General features: G+C 37.1%; 2 protein-coding genes across 13 annotated transcripts in view; one reads left to right on the top strand and one right to left on the bottom strand.

Annotated features, from left to right (window-relative positions):
* Positions 1-20,275, bottom strand: part of RAD52 (RAD52 homolog, DNA repair protein) — a 493,030-nt gene that overhangs the window by 179,816 nt on the left and 292,939 nt on the right. The gene's annotated exons all lie outside the window — the stretch shown is intronic.
* ERC1 (ELKS/RAB6-interacting/CAST family member 1) overlaps positions 1-20,275 on the top strand; it is a 402,974-nt gene that overhangs the window by 103,902 nt on the left and 278,797 nt on the right. For 5 of the 11 annotated variants that reach the window (XM_084878772.1, XM_084878764.1, XM_084878767.1 and 2 more), the window contains exons 5-7: positions 3,276-3,431; positions 6,914-7,006; positions 10,076-10,243. In XM_084878772.1, the coding sequence (XP_084734898.1) occupies positions 3,276-3,431; positions 6,914-7,006; positions 10,076-10,243 (417 nt within the window). The remainder of the gene's footprint in view (positions 1-3,275; positions 3,432-6,913; positions 7,007-10,075; positions 10,244-20,275) is intronic. The other 6 variants (XM_084878773.1, XM_084878770.1, XM_084878771.1 and 3 more) reach the window with 2 other exon arrangements.

The following is a 20,275-nucleotide window of genomic DNA, read 5'->3' as shown; positions in this document are numbered from 1 at the left end:
GGTGAGGGGCTGAGGGCTATTTTCAGGCTGCCATACCCCCTGCAGAGTGGAGGGTCCCGCTGGAGTGCCTGGCCAGCCTGGGTGAGGAGCTGATGGTTGTTTGCAGGCTAGCCATAGCCCCTTCAGTGTGGGGATCCCCATTGGGGTGCCTGGCCAGTCTTGGTGAGGGGATGATGGCTGTTTGCAGGCTGGCCACGCCCCCAATGACCCAAGCTCCCAGCCCTTCCTTTTTTTATTTTTTATTTTTTCATTGCCTCCTTGAGCAGGGGCCAGGGCTGGCTGGAAGCAGGTATCTAGGATTTATTTATCTTCTATAATTGAAACTTTGTGATCTTGAGCGGAGGCCAGGACCAGCCAGGGTGGGTGGGAAGCTTGGCTTCCTCTATCACCGGGGGCAACCCAAGTCTCCTGCTCGTTCCAGCTTTGTCGCTGCCACCATCTTTGTTGGGTTAATTTGCATACTCACTCTGATTGGCTGGTGGGCATCGCAGAGGTACGGTCAATTTGCATGTTTCTCTTTTATCAGATAGGATAGATTCTAGAAGTAAGAAACCTCTTTGGGAGAACTATTCCCAAATAAACCCAGCCTGAGTACTGGTTGAGTTGGTGCTGGAACTAGTTGAACATATCATGCATCATTTTCTGTCCTGATTTCAAAGAGTAACCTGGCAGGTTCATTCTCTATGCAGTCTGCGCCTGTCTCATGGCTTCCAGAGCTGCAATTGTGGTTCTTTTCTAGGGAGATGCTTTTATGATACACAATTTGGTATTGGGGTGCTGATTTGCCTATCTGTGTTGGGATTAGGGGAGAAGATGGGTAATGTTTCTTGGGAAGCTCCTGTAGGGGCTTTGTAGAGGTGGAATCTGTGTGATGTGCTGGAGTTCTTAGCTGAAGGCTATTTTACCTTGTGTGGAGTATCAATGATGCTAGAAAAACATGCCCTTCTTCCTCTGGCCCTCTTTCATTACCACCCAGGCTAATGTCTGAGGTGAACCATGTTTCATTTTCTTTCAGTTGCATATTAATCACATGCATATGCCTAGTATTTTAGTCATTCTTGAAGGACTGCATCCTAATATTTCCAGGAAGATTTATAGTCATCTCAAAAGTGAATTTTCAGATAGTACAATTGAAGTAGTTGCCTAAGGCTCAATAATTTTAAATAAGTAAAATCCTGGCTTAGGTTTAGAATATCTCCAATTGTACTGATTAATATATTTCCTTTAGAATCAAATGTAAGTTTAATTTGAATAGATTTGTAAAAGAAAATTTCTGTAGTGATAATTTTAAAGGTTATGTAATGTAAGACAGAAGAATACATGTTCTTCCATTCCCCTGAACCTAAAAATAGCTAGTTGTAGTTGTCTCATGATAAATCCTTTAACTTTTGTCTACATGATAACAAGGAGAGTCAGTTTAGCAATCCTTGAGCTAAAGTGTAACAGGAAATCATTCTCAAAATTACCTTCTAAGGAATGGTTTTTCTAAAATCCCAAATAGAATAAAGCCTACACTTAGAGCTTTTTGTTTTAATTGATATATTTTAAAATCTTTATTTCTTAGGTCAGGGATGGGGAATGTCCAACCCACAGATTACATAAAGTCTGTGAAATCATTTGGTCTGGCCCTCCCAAGGCATTAGGGATGAATTAATTAAATATTTGACCAAATAAGAAAAATACTGCTGAATACTTCGGGAAGCTTATGGTGAACATGCTCCATCTCAAGATACTTGTAAACACTGGTTTAAATTCTTTAAAAGTGATGATTTTGATGTGAAAGACAAAGACATCCAGGTCAACTGAAAAAGTTTGAACAACAATTGCAAGCATTATTGGGTGAAGATGCATGTCAAACTCAAAAGCAACTTGCAGAAAAATTTAACGTTGCCCAGCAGTTTCCATTCATTTACAATCAATGAGAAAGATTTTAAAGGAAGGAAATGGGTGCCACATCAACTGAACGAAAGACAAATGGAAAGCCAAAAAGTCATCAGTAAAATGTTGCTTCAATAGGATGAAAGTCTTTTTTGCATCGAATTGTGACTGGCGATGAAAAGTGGATTTATTTTGAGAATCCCAAATGCACAAAATCACGGATTGATCCAGGTCAATCATCAACATCGACTACAACGCAACCATCAACATCAACTGCAAGGCCAAATTGCTTCAGAAAGAAGACAATGATGTGTATTTGGTGGCATTAGGAAGGTGTGGTGTATTGTGAGCTTCTAGAACCGTTAATAATGATCCTACCAACAACCATCTGTTTGAACCACGCTTTGATTGTGAAATGACCAGAATGTTCCAGAAGACACGGCAAAGTAATTTTGTTTCATGATGATGCACCATCACACACTTCAAAACCAGTTAAAGACATGTTAAAAGATCTTGCCTGCCAAGTATTAACCCTCCTGCTGTATTCACCAGACCTTGTGCCTTTAGATTGCCACTTGTTCCAATCGATGGTACTTGCACTTTCTGAGCAGCACTTTAAAACACGAAGAAGTGGAAAATTGGGTCTCTGAATGGTTTGCCTCAAAACAAGAAAAGCTCTAATGGACGGTATCCACAAATTACCTGAAAGATGGTGGAAATGTGTAGCTTACGATGGACATTACTTTGAATAAAGCACTTTTGATGTTTCTCTTGAAATTATCGTGTCTTTTATTACAAAATCCGCCATTATCAACCAGCACACCTAGTAAAGAAAAGATTATGAGTATGATAAACTGTAACTGTTAATGTAATTTTTTATTTCTTTGCTTTTCTGCTGCTGTAGGTTATAAAATCTTAATTATTATAAGTATAGTTACACACATCATTGTATAAATCTTTGGAATCCTCTTACACATCTCCCCCTTCTCTGTGAGCAGAAATAAACCCTTTAGGAGTCACAGTAATAGGATAAGGTATTATATCTGTAAAAGGTTTTACTGTTAATATTACAGAAGTTTTCACTGCATATCTATTGTCCATAAAGTACAAAAAACTTTAACCAGTTTTCCATTGCTTTTATTTCTTTAGTTAATTCTCTTTAATTGAAGGGTATAGATGAGAGGAAGAGATAAAAGAAAAATCACATTACAGATGAGTCTTCCTCCTTCCATTCAAATTACCATAAAGGATATATTTTAGAAGTCAGGTACCAGTTGCTAGATAGCAATTTCCTTGCATAATTATTTTTATTAAATGTAGCACCTCTAACACTGGGTTGTTTAACTTCTCTGATTTTTCATGACTACTTTAATGAGTAAATCTTCCATTGTCCTCAGGATTCAAAAATTTCCTCTATGGAGCGTGGGCTCCGAGACTTGGAAGAGGAAATTCAGATGCTGAAATCAAATGGGGCTCTGAGTACTGAAGAACGGGAGGAAGAAATGAAGCAAATGGAGGTCTATCGGAGTCATTCTAAATTCATGAAAAATAAGGTAATGGTATATGATAGTGTAATTTTAAAAAGGGGTTTGAAAAATTGATGCTTGTTCCTACATCCTAATGATGATGAAGCACTTCACACTGTTTTATCAGACTTAAGGGAAGAATACCTCTAAGATAATTCTTTCAAGTAGTAATTGCTTGAATTAAAGTCAGAATTACAAATGTTCTATAGTTCCTTCAAGTTTTCACTTAAAACAAAATGACCTGTATGAAGCAAAGTATGTATTATTATAGTTTAACATTTCATGTCTATTAATATTGCTGAGATGATTTAGTAGGATTACATCCAGATGAGGTTTTCTCACTATATGAGGCATTTAGTTCTCTACCTTTTGTGAAGTATTTTAAAAGTTAAAACCCTAAGAAGCTGAACCCAGTACACACACACCCCCCATCCATATATAGCTGAAATAAAATCATGTTTTTTTCTTCAAATACAGTTCCATAAAGAAAAATCATTTGTTCTGTCCTTTGGAGAAAATCCATTTGTATCAGGTTTATTGTTTCCCATGTGTGTTTCAGTTATATTTGAAGTAAGATAAGTATCACACGTCTGTCTATACTTATAAATTCAATCACAATATTCCTTCCTTAGATCTAAAGCCATTTAGATTCTATGAACTATTTAGGCACATTGGAGTGTCTAGTTTATTTTAATTGCCAATTTACAGTTTTGTTGTGGTTTAATTAAAGATCATACTTGTAATTATAAAATACTAGTGGCCTGGTACATGGATTCATGCACTTGTGGGTGGGAGGTGTCTGTCTCTCAGTCCAGTCTGCGTCCTCTTGCACTCTGGGAGTCCTTGGGGGATGTCCGACTGACGGCTTATCGTGCTGCAGAGGCAGGAGAGGCTCCCGCCACTGCTGTTGCGCTCACCAGCTGTGAGCCCAGCTTCTGGCTGAGTGGCACTCCCCCATGGAGTTCAATGCAGCTCCTGCATTGAACGTCTGCCCCCTGGTGGTCAATGCACGTCATAGTGACCGGTCGATCTGCCATTCAGTCTATTTGCATTTTAGCCTTTTATTATATAGGATTGCCAGTGCCTGTTATATGTACTGGCCAGTTGGTGGCGTGCAGTTGATGCAAGTGAGAGCCTTGTATGTATCATATGTGGGAGTCAATGTTGTGCGTCATATGTACCGGCCAGTTGGTCCGATGGTTGGATGGATGTGTAGTTGGTCACTTAGCCTTTTTTATATATAGATCACCTAGAAAATAAGTATCCCCCTTCCTCCTGCCATATCCTAATTATATTGGGTCGGCAACTAAGTACTTGCGGGTTTCACACATATATGGCTTCAGTTGAATTTTTAGGTTTGCAGACGTAGTACAAATGTAAAACACATTTTGTATTTGATAGTTGGCTATTCAGCTGTTAATCAATAAAAAAAGTTTTTTGATCTGTTTTGTAGTTTTTGTTTGGCGTTCGTTGAAAAATGGAAAATCAAAAGGAACATTTTTGTCATATTTTGCTTTTTTATTTCCGCAAGGGAAAAACGCATCACAAGCTCATAAAAAGTTATGTGCTGTTTATGGTGACGAAGCCTTAAAAGAACAGCAGTGTCAAAATTGGTTTGCCAAATTTCGTTCTGGTGATTTTTCACTCAAAGATGAAAGACGCTCTGGTCGTCCAGTTGAAGTTGATGACGCCCTAATCAAAGCAATAATCAATTCCGACTGTCACAGTACAACACGTGAGATTGCAGAGAAGCTTCATGTATCACATACATGCATTGAAAATCACTTAAAACAACTTGGCTATGTTCAAAAACTCGATACATGGGTTCCTCACGAACTGAAAGAATCACAGTTAACGCAACGCATTAGCAGCTGCGATTTGCTAAAGAAACCTAATGAAAATGATCCATTTTTAAAACGACTGATAACTGGCGATGAAAAATGGGTTGTTTACAACAATATCAAGTGGAAAAGATCGTGGAGCAGGCCAGGTGAACCAACTCAAACAACATCAAAAGCTGATATTCATCAAAAGAAGGTTTTGTTATCAGTTTGGTGGGATTACAAAGGAATTGTCTACTTTGAACTCTTACCACCCAACCGAACGATCAATTCTGATGTCTACATTGAACAACTAATGAAATTAAACAATGCAGTTGAAGAAAAGCGGCCCGAATTGACAAATCGAAAAGGTGTTGTATTCCATCATGACAATGCAAGGCCACACACATCTTTGGTCACTCGGCAAAAATTAATGGAGCTTGGTTGGGATGTTTTGCCACATCCACCATATAGTCCTGACCTTGCACCATCTGATTACTTTTTGTTTCGATCTTTACAAAACTCCTTGAATGGTAAAAATTTCAATAATGATGATGATGTCAAATCGTACCTGATTCAGTTTTTTGCTAATAAAAAACAGAAGTTTTTTGAACGTGGGATTATGATGCTGCCTGAAAGATGGCAAAAGGTCATTGATCAAAATGGGCAATACATTAAAGAATAAAGTTATTTAGTTCTATGAAAAAATTGTCTTTGATTTTCTTTAAAAAATCCGCAATTACTTAGCTGCCGACCCAATATTATTCCCCGATTTCTCAGAAGTGCAATTTGTAAGGGAATGACACAATTAAAATCCTCCCTCCTGTTTCTTTCTTTCTTTTTTTTTTTAAAGTATATTTTATTGATTTTCACAGAGAGGAAGGGAAAAGAATAGACTCGTAGGGGTGTCGAACTCAATCAGAGAAGGGGCCAAAATCTAAAATCCAGCTTAAATCGCGGGCCGAGTGGTTTACTGAACAGTCATAAACTGACAATGTCATAAACTGACAGCGGAGTGCAGTGATGACAGCACGGTGCGGGCCACATTGCCAGGCCTGGCGGGCTGGATTTGGCCCGCGGGCCGTGTGTTTGACACATGTGGAATAGAGAGTCAGAAACATCGATGAGAGAGAAACCCATTGATCAGCTGCCTCCTGCACGGCCCCCACTGGGTATGTGCCCTTAACCAAGGCATATGCCTTTAACTGGAATCAAACCCGGGACCCCTCAGTCTGCAGGCCAGCACTCCATCCACTGAGCCAAATCGGTTAGGGCTGTTTCTGACTTTTTACTGTGGTACGAATACCTGGCATATAAATCTGTAGAATATTCCATTATTATTTTAAGAATCTGTTGTTAATGACATGACTACTGCTAATTTCATGTTAATTTGAAACTTAAAAATTCACATAGTCAAACTTTCTATTAGTTTGCATTTTTCGTCCTAATTTGAGAAAAAAATACTCAGCAATATAAGGTTTGGTTCTCATTTGCTGATTAGCACATTTCAGTTAATTTTAAAAACTCTGTGAAAATAGAGAAACCATCCAGGGACCTTTGAAGAGGGAACTAGGGAAACAGATTTGATTGGGTTATATGTTACTGTTACTTCCAGTTCCTGCTCTGGCTCAAAAGCAGATAAGATCCAAGTTGACACATAAATAAAAAAGAATAATAATGTCGTGACAGGTAGAACAACTGAAGGAGGAACTAAGTTCGAAAGAGGCTCAAGGGGAGGAGCTGAAAAAGAGAGCGGCTGGTCTTCAGGCTGAGGTCTTTGCCGTAAGATTTACCCTTTTGTGTGCAGTGATCCCACAGTGGGACCCTGCTAGCTCTGGCTTCTGGGTGGCTTATACTTTCGTGTCCTATGGTTGGCAGCTTTGCCCAGTACTGGCACTAACCAGCCTGCTCTGCTCTTTAACCAACTCCTGTTCAGCAGTTTGAACCATATGTCACTTGTGTGCAGTGAGCTGTCACGTGTTCTGGAAGCCCTATACTTGGTTCTTTATTGTTCCTGTTGACACTGTATGGATGGTACTTCAAAGCTTGTTTATTTTCAACTCCTTTCCTGTTACTAAAGGCTTGTTGGTTTACATAAATGGTAGTTTCTTTTTCTTCTTAGATATATACAGTTGTTCTAGGTCCATCACATAGTATTTATTTGAATTTGAAATTCTTGAGTAAAGTGCTCTATCTTCATATGTAGACATCATCTTAAAGTCTCCATTTGGTGGTTTTGCAACATTTAAACAGTGATTTATTGTATAAACAGTGATTAGAGTTATTTAGTCTTATCTAGTAAATTAGATAATTAGATAATTAACTCTAGATCAAATTCAATTTTCTTTTAAAAAAAAAATACATTTTATTGATTTTTTACAGAGAGGAAGAGAGAGGGATAGAGTTAGAAACATCGATGAGAATCATCGATCAGCTGCCTCTTGCACACCCCCTACTGGGGATGTGCCCGCAACCAAGGTACATGCCCTTGACTGGAATCGAACCTGGGACCTTTCAGTCCGCAGGCCGATGCTCTATCTAATGAGCCAAACCGGTTTTGGCCAAATTCAATTTTCTTTCTAAAAAACTTAAAATTCATTTCAAAATATAATAAAATAGCTACACTTGAGCACTTATTATAAACATTTTATAACCTACTAAGTAGGTAAATTATCAACCTCAATTTACAGATGAGGACATTGAGGTAACAGGGTGGTGCTGAGGATACATAGCCAGTAAGAGTTAGAGTTTGATTTTTACATAAATAATCTGGTTCCAGAACCTGTGCTGATAAGCTCTTCACTCTACTGCCCTATACTAGGCTGTGCACACATTTGTTACGCAAGTGTTAGAAAAAAACCACTCTGAAAACAATCGTGTGGGTAAGATTAGAATGCAGCATTAAAAAAAGCCTTATGCTAATTTGTTGTGTTTGCTGTTTATGGACCACTTTATAGTACAGGGAGAGAAGTGAAACATTTTATCTGAAAGGTAACCATGTATTGTCTAGAGGAGCCATAACTTCTTTTTTTCTCAGCTACTATTAAGTAATTTATTTTTGTGTCAAACAACAGGCTAATCACATTCCATACATTATTTTATTTAATCTTAAACAACATAGTGGCATTGGTTCACTTTCTCCTTATTACTGATTCAGGAAACCCAGGCTTGTACTCCTTGTACTTCTAACTTTTAAGCACAATTTGTTCTTCTAAATTCTGCTATCCATTTAGAATATTTTCTTCCTTTTCTCAGTCTTTATGATCAATATAACATTATTTGAAAATTCATAATGATAGGAAACCAAGATTCTATATTTTTGATCACATGACTAGAGTTAGCTGGAAATTTGAGTAATCTTTAAGCCATAGTTCTTTAGCTGAGGAAGTGATAACACTTTGAACATTTCTCCTAAATATTCCTTCATACAGCAAATACGTTTTTAATGCATTCTGTATGTTAGTAATAGGATAATACTAATCTTTGATGTTTGTTGGTAAAGGGATATGAAAGACACTATACCATTCCAGGATGTGGTAACTCCTATATATAATAGGATGAAAATAGAAGCTATTTATCTTCCACTGATGTTCTTAGTATCCTAAAATATTTTGCATGCAAAAAGTACACAAATATTTGTTGAATGAATAACTATATCTGTAAATAGTTATTGTGAAATAGAAGAATAAATTAGAAATTTATTTTTAGGGCTTTCAAAAAGTCTAATTTTAATTAGAGTAAAATTTATTTTTTATTCATGGAAAATTGTTTTGAAAAGATTTGTCCATTATACCTAAGGTTATTACAATAAAATACTTTACATATATTTTCTTTAGAAAAATAAAAAGTACTTTTCCTTTCATCAATGATACTGAAATTATTGACCTCTTGTCATATTTCTACTTCTAGTAATTAATTTGTCTTTCAGTGCACAGTTACCTTCCTAAGCAGTAGACATAATGTAAAAGCAGATTTAATTTCTACTACTTTGACTTACATTTAGAATAAAAGACTATTTAAATTTTTTTTTAGAAACACAGAAATGCAAAGGTGATGTTACAAATGAATATTTTCTAAGTTAAGATGAAAGAAATATATAGGAGAATGAATAATCCTATTTATGAATTAATTACTCTGTCAAATTACACATGTAGATTCTTACAGAATGAGATTTATTCGTTTTCTATTTAGGTCATCTTCATTTAGTTAGAATGGCATATTATAGGTGATATAATTTTGTAGGTGAAATTTTTTTTAGCTCAATACTCCCAACTCATCAAAATTATAAATATTTAAAAGCACATATTTATCATGTCTTATAATACAAAGTGGATTTTAAGATAAAGATTTTATGTAAACTTTTGAGAATGAAAAATCTTAATGAAGACAAAAATATAGCACAGTCAACGTTTGATTTTAAATTTAAATAGCAATACTAGGAAGTGTTATTTTTTTTCCTTTATGAATTACATCAACACTAATTCTGCTTTATGTTCTGAACAGGTCTGACTTCACAAAATGAAAAAAGTGTAGTTCATAGTCTTACTAGTGTGTCATATGATAGTATTTTAATTGAATTGGAATTTTTCTCTTTCCATTTCTTTTCTAAGGGATTTTAAAAAATGTTTAAGAGACACAATAAATAAAACTGGAAATATCCCTATTAGTCAAATAATCTTTGTGAATATCTAAGATTGGATGACGCAAAGAGATGAATTATGTTCTATCATTAAATTAATGATTAATGCTGCTTTTAGTTTCATATCTTGTGACTTAGATTTGTCAAAGATCCAGATCAGGGATGGGTATTTTATTTCTTTTTTTCTTACAGTATTTTGTTTTCTTCTATAGATTGGTCAGGTGAAGCAGGAGCTCTCCAGAAAGGATACAGAACTACTAGCTCTACAGACAAAGCTAGAAACACTTACGAACCAGTTCTCTGACAGTAAGCAACACATTGAAGTGCTGAAGGAATCCTTGACTGCTAAGGAACAAAGGGCTGCCATTCTGCAGACGGAGGTAAAAATAGTTTTGGTATTTGCAGGGATTTGATTCCTTGGCACCTTTTTATATGTATTACCTGTGCTCTTTTTGTTATATAGCTTAGATTTGGGAGATAAGCATGATGCTATGATTAATTCTTTAACAATGTGATCAGTTATACTAAAACTAGAGACATGGTGCACAAATTCATGGACCAGTGGGGTATCTCAGCCTGGCCTGCGCCCCCTTGCAATCCAAGACCCCTCGGGGGATGTCAGAGAGCCAGTTTTGGCTGGTCCCACAGGCCAGGCCGAGGGACCTCACTGGTGCATGATCTGGGCTGGGGAGAGATGTTGGAGGTTGGCCAGCCAGGGAGGTACCACAGGAGGGCTCCGGGGCATGTCTGTCCTGTCCCTCTCAATTCTGATCAGCCAGACCTCAGCAGCAAGCTAACCTACTGGTCAGAGTGTCTGCTCCCTGGTGGTGAGTGCATGTCATAGTGAGCAGTTGAGCAACCAAAGCATTTCATTAGCATATTACACTTTGATTGGTTGAATGGCCAATCAGTTGACCAGACACTTAGCATATTAGGCTTTTATTATATTGGATATAACAATTTTATTTTTGGATCTAGCAAATTAAAACTGGTACAATTTATTTGTTTTTATTAGAGGCCCAGGGCACAAATTTGTGCATGGGTGGAGTCCTGCCAGCCCGGCCTTAATTGGGATGGATTGGGCCTGGACCTTTTGGGAGGAGGAGATAGTGGGAAGTTGGCTGGCCTGCCCGCCTCAATTGGGGCCTATCAGGGCCGGGCTGGCTGGGGGGAGGGGCCATGGGTAATTGGCTGGTGGGCTCCACCCCCAATTGGGGTTGGGGGTCGATTGGGGGTGAGGACAGCCATGGGGAAGGGCTGTGGGTGGTGGCTGGCTGGCCCCACTTTCAAATGGGTGGGTGGTGCCAATCTGGGGCCAGTGGCCTGGGGAGGGGCTATGGGTGATTGGGCCCTGATCGGGGTATGGCTGCAGGAGGTTGGACAGCTGGCCCTGCTCTCTTTTGGGGTGGGGGAGGTGATCAGGGCTGGAGCTGGCTGGGGAGGAGCTGCAGGCCTATCAGAGTGGTGGGGGCCCAGAGGGGTGAGGCTGGCCAGGGGGGAGGGGCTGCAGGAAGTTGGGTGGCCAGCCTCACCGTTGATCGGGGTGGGAGAGTCCACTATACTTTTGAGAGCAGTATCCTTTTGAGAACTGGGAAGAATGGGAAAAGAGCAGGTTTGAGCAGAGGAATAAGTAAAGCTACAATTCTGGCCAGGGGTTAGCCTCAGCTAACCACATAGAGAGCTCTTGGGTCAATGGCGGAAAAAAAGGATATATATGTACCTGATTGGGTGGTTTGCTGGCTACAGTGGGCGTCATAGCAACCGGTCGTTAAGAATTACCGTCACTGGCTTTTTATATATATAGATACTTTGGACTTTCTCTAAGAATACTTTGTTAGCATTATGAAATGAAAACATAGTTATAAAAAGGAAATTTAAGTGAAGGTTTTGTTCTTTACCATGGTGAATCTTCTGGTCATGAATGGCAGTGAGCTTGGTTATCCCATGCTTGTTTTATTAAGTGTTCTTAGTTTTTTATATTATAAACAGCTTTAACTAGGCAAACTGAATCTTAAGATGTCCTAAATAGATCTTGTTTTGAACTATAGATCATTGATACTGTGCCTTCACATCCTGTTTGTTAGTATTTTTAGAAATCTTAGAATTGTCTGGTCAGCCCTGATTTCAAGTAGGAATACTCTAAATATTTCTAGGCAGATGAGAATATCATGTTTGCAATGAGAAGAAATTGATAATGCTATTTGGATTTACTGTCTTAATGCAAATATCTTTTTAAAAATATATTTTTATTGATAGCAGAGAGGAAAGGAGAGGGAGAGAGAGAGAGAAACATTGATGAGAGAGAATCATTAATAGGCTTTCTTCTGCCCATCCCCTACTTGGGATTGAGCCTGAAGCCTGTGCATGTGCCCTGGCTGGGAATCAAATCATAACTTTCTGGTTCATAGGCTGACGCTCAAATATGAGCCACACCAGCCAGACAATGCAAATATTTCAATGAAATAGGTAATTTAGATAGGAATAGATACGTAGTTCTACTTTATAGAAGAAAAATAAAGCATACAGTATGGATTAGTTTTTTCTTTTAAAAAACAGATCATAAATAAATAAGGACATAGTTTGATGGAAAAAAGAAATGGGTAGTAAAAAGAATCATAAAAATTGTATCACAGATACCCAGAAGATCAGAATTTTTAAGGGAGATGGAATGTGAAAATGACCAAAACTATTTCATATAATATTTTTGTACCCTTTAGGATTTTGTTTAAAATTAGAGATTTGGATGACATATTTGTAATTTTCTTTATAACAAACTTTTCCTCTATTTTAATTATGTTTCATTTTATTATCATATCAACTCCATTTTAACTCAGAGGAATATTTTGGGTATAAATAAGTCTCACAGTTAATAAGCATCGCAGTTACTGCATTTGAATTTAGCCTTACTTACCACCCAGATGCTGATCCTGGGCATGTTTTTTAACTTCATTGTATCTCACTTTACACATTTGTAAGATGATGCCTACCTCATATGGTTGTTGTTAGGAATGAACTAGTTTATTCATACTCAGTGTCTGGCACACAAAGTTATGTTATTGTAATTTTTATAATAGCGAATATATAAACTTGTAAAATATTAAGGGAACATAGTTTTCTTTTCATGGGCATACATTTTATATAGAAGATTTGGTCTTTCATATTTTTATTAATTTAAATTTAGGTTTATTAAGATAATTTTGAATATAAAATTATGTAGAAAATGTTACTTGTATTGTTATTAATTTATAATTTTATTAGCATTTGCTACTTTAGTAACTGGTATGCATGCAGTACTCCAAAAGAGTCAGAAGAGGGTGTGAGTGTTTTAGACATGAGCCTGATTTCCAGTTTTGCTCCTGTGATAGCTTTGGATGGTGGCTGCAGGGTGGGAAACAGGACCAGGCAGTTGGTTAATGATAATACAAACATTTAAAAGCTTGTCACATTCTAATAAATGACCTTTTCCTCTCGGCAATCCATCCTTTTCTTTCTATCCCTCTCAAATAGTGTTTTTATTAACTAGGTCTCACACAGATGGGCTTGTGATTGGTCTCTGGAACCATAGAGAATAAAGACTGTATTTGTGGTCATGCTTGAATGGTTTTTATATTTGTTTTTAGCCATTATGGCAGAAACTGAATTTCAGTGATTACCTCATAAGTTACTGGGACAACTGCTTAAATATGTCAGTCTCATCTTAAAATATAATACTGTATAACCTAACTTGCCTTTGAATTTTGAATGATTATATGTATGTATGTAATATACCTACCTATTAGCATTTGCTTTTTTATCTTAAATTATTCCAAAGGCAATTAACAAGAGTCACTTTTTCAAAAGCAACATTATCATGTTAGAGCCCATAATAGGTAGTTTGAACCAACTCTGAAAATTCTCATATATTTCTGTAATTTGATATTGATTTTATCTTTCTGCAACTACCCTAGACTTTGATTTAACTTTCAAATCACCAAATTCAGCACATATGAAAAAGAACACGTATAAAAGAGTGTTTATTTTATTTTAAAATTCATTAAGCAAAGAAAGGATATTAGAAAAGATATGATTTTCCAATGCTTTTTCTGCTTCTGTTGATATGATCATGTGGTTTTTATCTTTCAATTTGTTTATGATGTATTGAATTTATTGATTTGCAAATATTGTACCATCCCAAGAATAAATCTTACTCTATCATGTTGTATCATCTTTTTAATATATTGATGGATCCCAGTTGCTAATATTTTGTTAAGGATTTTAGCATCTGTGTTCATTAGTATGATATTGGCTTGTAATTTTCTTTCTTTATAGTGTCTTTAACTGGTTTTGGAATTAGCATAATGTTGGCTTCTTAAAAAGGGCTTGGAAGTGTTCCTTTCTCTTAAAGACTTTTTGGAATAGTTTGAGGAAGACAAGTATTAGTTTTTCTTTGAATGTTTGCTAAAATTCAATTGGTCCAGGATTTTTGTTTGCTAGAAGTTTTTAAATTACTGCTTCAATTTCATCAGTTGTTATTGGCCTACTCAGGTTTTTCTGATTTTTCCTGATTGACTTTTGGAAGATTGCATGTTTCTAGGAATTTGTCCATTTCACCCAGGTTGTCAGTTTGTTGGCATATAGTTGTTCATAGTATTTGCTTACAATCCTTTGTATTTCTGTAGTATTCATTATATCACCTTTTTAATTTCTGATTTTATTTATTTGGGTTCTCTCTCTTTGCTTCTTGATGAGTCTGGCTAGGAGTTCATCAATCTTATCTTTTCAAAGAACAAGCTCTTGGATGTATTGATCTTTTTAAAGTCTCTATGTCATGTATTTCCACTCTGATTTTTATTATTTCCTTCCTTCTACTTCCTCTGGGCTTTTCTTTCTGTTCTCTTCCTAATTCATTTAGTCGTAGGTTAGATAGTTTATTAATCCTTTTTCTTGTTTCTTGAGGTAGACCTGCAGTGCTATAAACTTCCCTCTCATTACTGCTTTCACCGTGTCCCATAGGTTTTGGGTGGTTATGTGTTCATTTTCATTTGTTTCTAGGAAGTTTTTAATTTCTTGCTTGATCTGATTGGTAATCCATTCTTTGTTTAATAACATGCTAATTAGCCTCCATGTATTTGAGTGTTTTTGAATTTTTTTATTGTAGTTGATTTTTAACTTCATGCCATTGTGATCTGAGAAGATGCTTGGTATAATATCAATTTTCTTGAATTTGTATAGACTTGTTTTGTGGCCTAACATGTGGTCTATCTTTGAGAATGTTCAAGGTGCACTTGAGAAAAATGTATATCCTGTTGCTTTGGGGTGAAATGTTCTGTAAATATCAGTTAGGTCCATCTGATCTAGTATGTCATTTAAGGTCTGTTTCCTTGTTAATTTGTTGTCTGGAAGATCTATCCAGTGTGGTCAGTGTGGTGTTAAAGTCCCCCTATTGTGACTGTATTGCAGTCAATCTCTTTCTTAAAGTCCATCAAGAATTTTTACTTACTTGGGTGCTCCTATATTGAGTACACAGATGTTTACAAAGGTTATATTTTCTTGTTGAATCATTCTCTTTAATATTATGTACTGGTCTTCTTTGTCTTTTGTTATGGCCCTTGTTTTGAAGTTTATTTTGTCTGATATGAGTATTGCTACCCCAGGTTTTCTTTCCTTTCCTTTTGCATGAAATACTTTCTTCTATCCCTTCACTCTCAGTCTGTGTGCATCTTTTGTTCTGAGGTGGTTCTCTTGAAGAGAGTATATATATGTCATATTTTCTTTCCTTTCTTAAAAATATATTTTATTGAATTCTTACAGAGAGGAAGGAAAAGGGTTAGAGAGCCAGAAACATCGATGAGAGAGAAATATTGACCGTTTGCCTCCTGCATACCCCCCACTGGGGATGTGTCTGCAACCAGGGTACATGCCCTGACTGGAATCAAACCTGGGACCCTTCAGTCCGCAGGCTGACGCTCTATCCATTGAGTCAAACGTTAGGGCAGGTCATGTTTTCTTATCTGTTCAGTCACCCTATGTCTTTTGACTGGAGCTTTTAATCCATTTACATTTAAGATAATTATTGATAAATATTTTTATTGCCATTTTTATTTTCTTTATGGCTATGATCCTCTCTGTCTCCTTTTCTTCTTTTTTTCATTGTTAAAGTATTACATAGTATGTCTCCTTTCCCCCCACCATTGATGCCCCCACCCCTCCTTCTCCCCCCCCCCCCCCCCCGAGACAAGCCCCAACCACACAGTGTCTGTGTCCATTGGTTATGTTAATGTGCATGCATACAAGTCTTCTGGTTGATCTTTAACTTCTCCTTTCCCTACATCCCTCTTCATTCTCCACCCCCCCCCCCCCCCCCCCCGCAACTTCTCTCTGAGGTTGGACTATGTAATTAGAGTCACCTTGTCTTTGGAACTATTTTTGTTCATCATTTTATGCTGATCATTATATCTCACATATGATTGAGATCATGTGATATTCAACTGTCTAGAAATAAGGATGAAATGATTAGACCACACCTAAAATATTGAGTTCTGGGTGCAATGACTTAAGAGACATTGGCACATTTTAGCATGTTTAGACTCAAAGCATCTGACACCATGGGATGATAAGAACACTTGAAGGTTAGTTTAGAGAAAAAATGTTCTTTGGAGTACATGACAGTCTGCATGTATCTAAATGGCTGTTATGTGGAAGAGAATGTGACCTAAGGTGTCATACTTGGGCCAATGGCTAAAACTACAGAAAAACATTTTCTGAAAGTTCAAGTTAAGAGTTAGTTTTTTTACTAGCCGTTAAAGAAGTGTATGGGCATCCTCTAGAGAAGAACCATATTTGTGGTTTTCACTGGAGATGTTAAAATACTAGAGATCTCTGATTAAAAGGGATATTGTATGAAGAGATTCAAGTTTTTAATGAGAGATTTAATTAGGTAACTTTATATATATATTTTTTAAAATTTTAAATAAATCTTTATCATTCATATTTTTACAAATGTTCCTCATTTCCCCCCCCCCCCCCCATATACACTTTTTTATTATTGATTTTGGAGAGGAAAGAAGAGGGAGAGATAGAAACATCCATAAGACAGAACCATGGATCGGTTGCTTCCTGCACGCCCCCTGCTGGGGATTGAGCAACCTGGGCATGTGCCCTGACTGGGAATTGAACCTGTGACTGCCTGGTTCATAGGTCGATGCTCAACCACTGAGCCACGTTGGCTGGGATAACTTTGAGGATCCTTTTAGTGTGGAAATTCTCCATGATTCTAAGCGTTTTCACATAGAGAGGGCTTTAAGGTTTAATTGATAGAAACTGCAGCCAGGGTATGTGCACTGACTGGAAATCAAACCCTCGACAATTTGGTGTATGGGATGATGCTCTAACCAACTGAGCCACACGAGTCAGGGCATAGTATACTCTGTATAGCCAATTTGTGTCTTTGTCTGCTTTATAAAATTTCAAGGGAAAGTGGGTGGAAATGATGTTGACATTGATTTTGTAAGATTATAAATTTGCAACTTTATTTTTTTGTAAACAAAGTACAAATAAACTGTACTTTGAAATGTCCTTTTTAATATTTCTCTGAGCTCCTCAGCTTTTTTTTTTTTTTTTTTTTTTTTTTTTTTCTTTCACATGTGAAGCTTCAACAGAGCTCTGTGTAGTCTGTTGAAATAGTGTTTTAAAAAAGTGTACTTGTTTCCTTTGGATAAATACCCAGAAGTGATATTTCTGAGTCAAATGGTATATCTATTTTTATTTTTATTTTTTTGAGGAATATCCATACTGTTTCCCTAGGGGCTGAACCAGTTTCATTTTCTACCTGCAGTGCACAAGGGTTCCCTTTTCTCAAATCCTCAACAGCACATGTTACTTGTTGACTTTTTAAAAATAGCCATTCGGACTTATGTGCGCTTGTATCCCATTGTGGTTTTGATTTACATTTCCTTGTTGATTAGTGATGTTGAACATCTTTTCATATGTCTGTTAGCCATCTGTATATCTTTTTTGGAGAAATATTTTCCTGTGTTTATTGCAACATTATGTATTCAATAGCCAAAACTTGGAAGCAGTGTAGGTGTCCACATATAGATGAATGGATAAAGACATATGCGTATATGTGTGTATTAGAGGTATAGGTGCATGAACTTTGTGCAAGAGGACAAGGTGTGTGTGTGTGTCCCTCAGCCAGCCTGCACCCTCTCCAATCTGGGACATCCCTCTCACAATCCAGGACTGCTGGCTCCCAACCACTCACCTGCCAACCTGCCTGATTGCCCTAAACACTTCTGCCTTCCAGCCTGATTACCCCCTCACCACTCTTCTGCCAGCCTGATCAATGCCTAACTGCTCCCCTGCCTGTCTGATTGCCCCTAAATGCCCTCCCCTGCTGGCCTGGCCACCCCTAACTACCCTCCTCTGTAGGTCTTGTCACCCCAACTGCCCTCCCCTGCAGGCCTGGGTTCCTCCCATCTGTCCTCCCCTGCAAGCCTGCTTGCCCCCAGCTGCCCTCCCTTTCAGGCCTGGTCCTCTTAACTGCCCTCCCCTGCTGGTCGTCTTGTGGTGGCCATCTTGTGTCCACATGGGGGGTGGCCATCTTGTGTGTTGGAGTGATGGTCAATTTGTATATTACCTCTTTATTATATAGAATTATTATTTAGAATATATGTGTATATATATGTATATATATGTATATATACATATCTCACACAATGAAATATTACACAGCAATAAAAAGGAATGAAACCTTGCCTTTTGTGAGTTTCACTAAGTGAAATAAGTCAAGCAGAGAAAGACAAATGTCATATGGTTTCATTTATATGTGAATCTCAAACAAACAAACAAACAAATAAAACAAAAATAAAAATAGATTCCTGGAAACATAGACCAAAGGGTTAGTTACCAGATGGGATGGGAGAATGGCTGAAAAGGGGAAGGGGAATGTAGTCTGTTCTATTGTGATAACTTTACATGGTGACAAATAATTACTAGAATTAGTGAGGTGATGACATGGCAGGGTATAAAAATGTTGAATCACTATATTGAACACCTGAAATAAATATAACCAATATAAGATTGTATACTAACTATATTTTAAGTAAAAAATAAATTAAAAGGAAAGGTTTATTTGTATATGTTGTCAACACCATTGCCCAGTGTCCTTCATTTAGCCTCATTTGTAGATGGGAACAATGGGAAATGTGGTGGTAGGAAATTATATTCAGTGATCATGAGCAAGTCACTTGTTTAGAATTTGATTTCTTCAGCTTTAAAATTTGGTGTTAGGGTGATTTAATGTAAAAAAAATCCTCATCTGAGGATATGTTTATTGATTTTTTTTTTTAGAGAGAGTGGAGATGGGGGAAAGAGACATTGATGTGAGAGAAAAATGTTGATCTGTTGCCTCTATATACACCTCGACCAAGGATCAAACTCACAACCCCTTTTGGTATACAGGACAATGCTCCAACCAACTGAGCCACCTGACCAGGTCTAGAGTATTTAATTTAAAAAAATATTTTTATTAATTTTTTTAGCGAGAGAGGAAAGGAGAGGGAGAAAGAAAGGGCATTGAAGTGAGAGGAAAGCATCAATTGGCTACCTCCTGCAAGCCCTCTACTGGGGATCATGCTAGAAACACGGCATATTTCCTGACCAGGAATGGAACCAGCAACCTGTTTGGTTCACAGGATGATGCCCAACTAACTAACGGAGCCATACTGGCCAGGGCAGGTTATTAAATTTTTAAAAAATAATGTATGAAATATTGGGAAATACAGGAAGAATTCAGAAGATAAATTAATAGATACCACTTAAATTTAACTTATCGTAATTTTGGTCCACACTAGGTGATCTTTTAAAGATCCTTTAAAAGTAAAGGTTCTAAAAAAAATCTTACTCTAAACTTAATATTCAATAGAATATTAGGTTTAACTGGAAAATTTTTGTTAGAATCCCTGCATTTAGAACTGGTTGGGCCAGGAATAAAGATTTGGAAGCCGTCGTAGAGGTAGTGGTTAAAGCCTGCCTCCAGAAGAAGTTGTGTAAAGTAAGATGTGAAGAGGGGGAAATGACAGAAGATCCAGTAAAGAAAACTGAAATGGTGTAGTCAGTGAATTGGGAAGGGACTGAATCATATTGGTAAAGTCATAAAGTCATGAGAGAAATTATAGGAAACAAACCATTGTTGCTATGCAATAATTACTACATTTAGATGATCTATTTATTGATGTAAAAAAATTAAGGTTAATTTAGTGGTTGAGATCATTAGTGGTTTTATGGTCAGCATTGAGAGGCCAACACAGCAAGGTAGCCACTTTTCTGTTTATATCTATTGAAAAACTTGTAGAGAAAAACCTTCTGTTTGTGTTGAATTTGGCGTAACCTATTTGCCACAGACCTTGATGTTTGTTAAGATGGGTGGACAC

This window comes from Pipistrellus hanaki (assembly GCF_964339955.1).
Source record: "Pipistrellus hanaki genome assembly, chromosome: 3".
In the NCBI taxonomy this organism is placed as follows: Eukaryota; Metazoa; Chordata; class Mammalia; order Chiroptera; family Vespertilionidae; genus Pipistrellus; species Pipistrellus hanaki.
The sequence above is the reverse complement of the archived record's forward strand: the minus strand, read 5'-3'. Positions and strand labels throughout refer to the sequence as shown.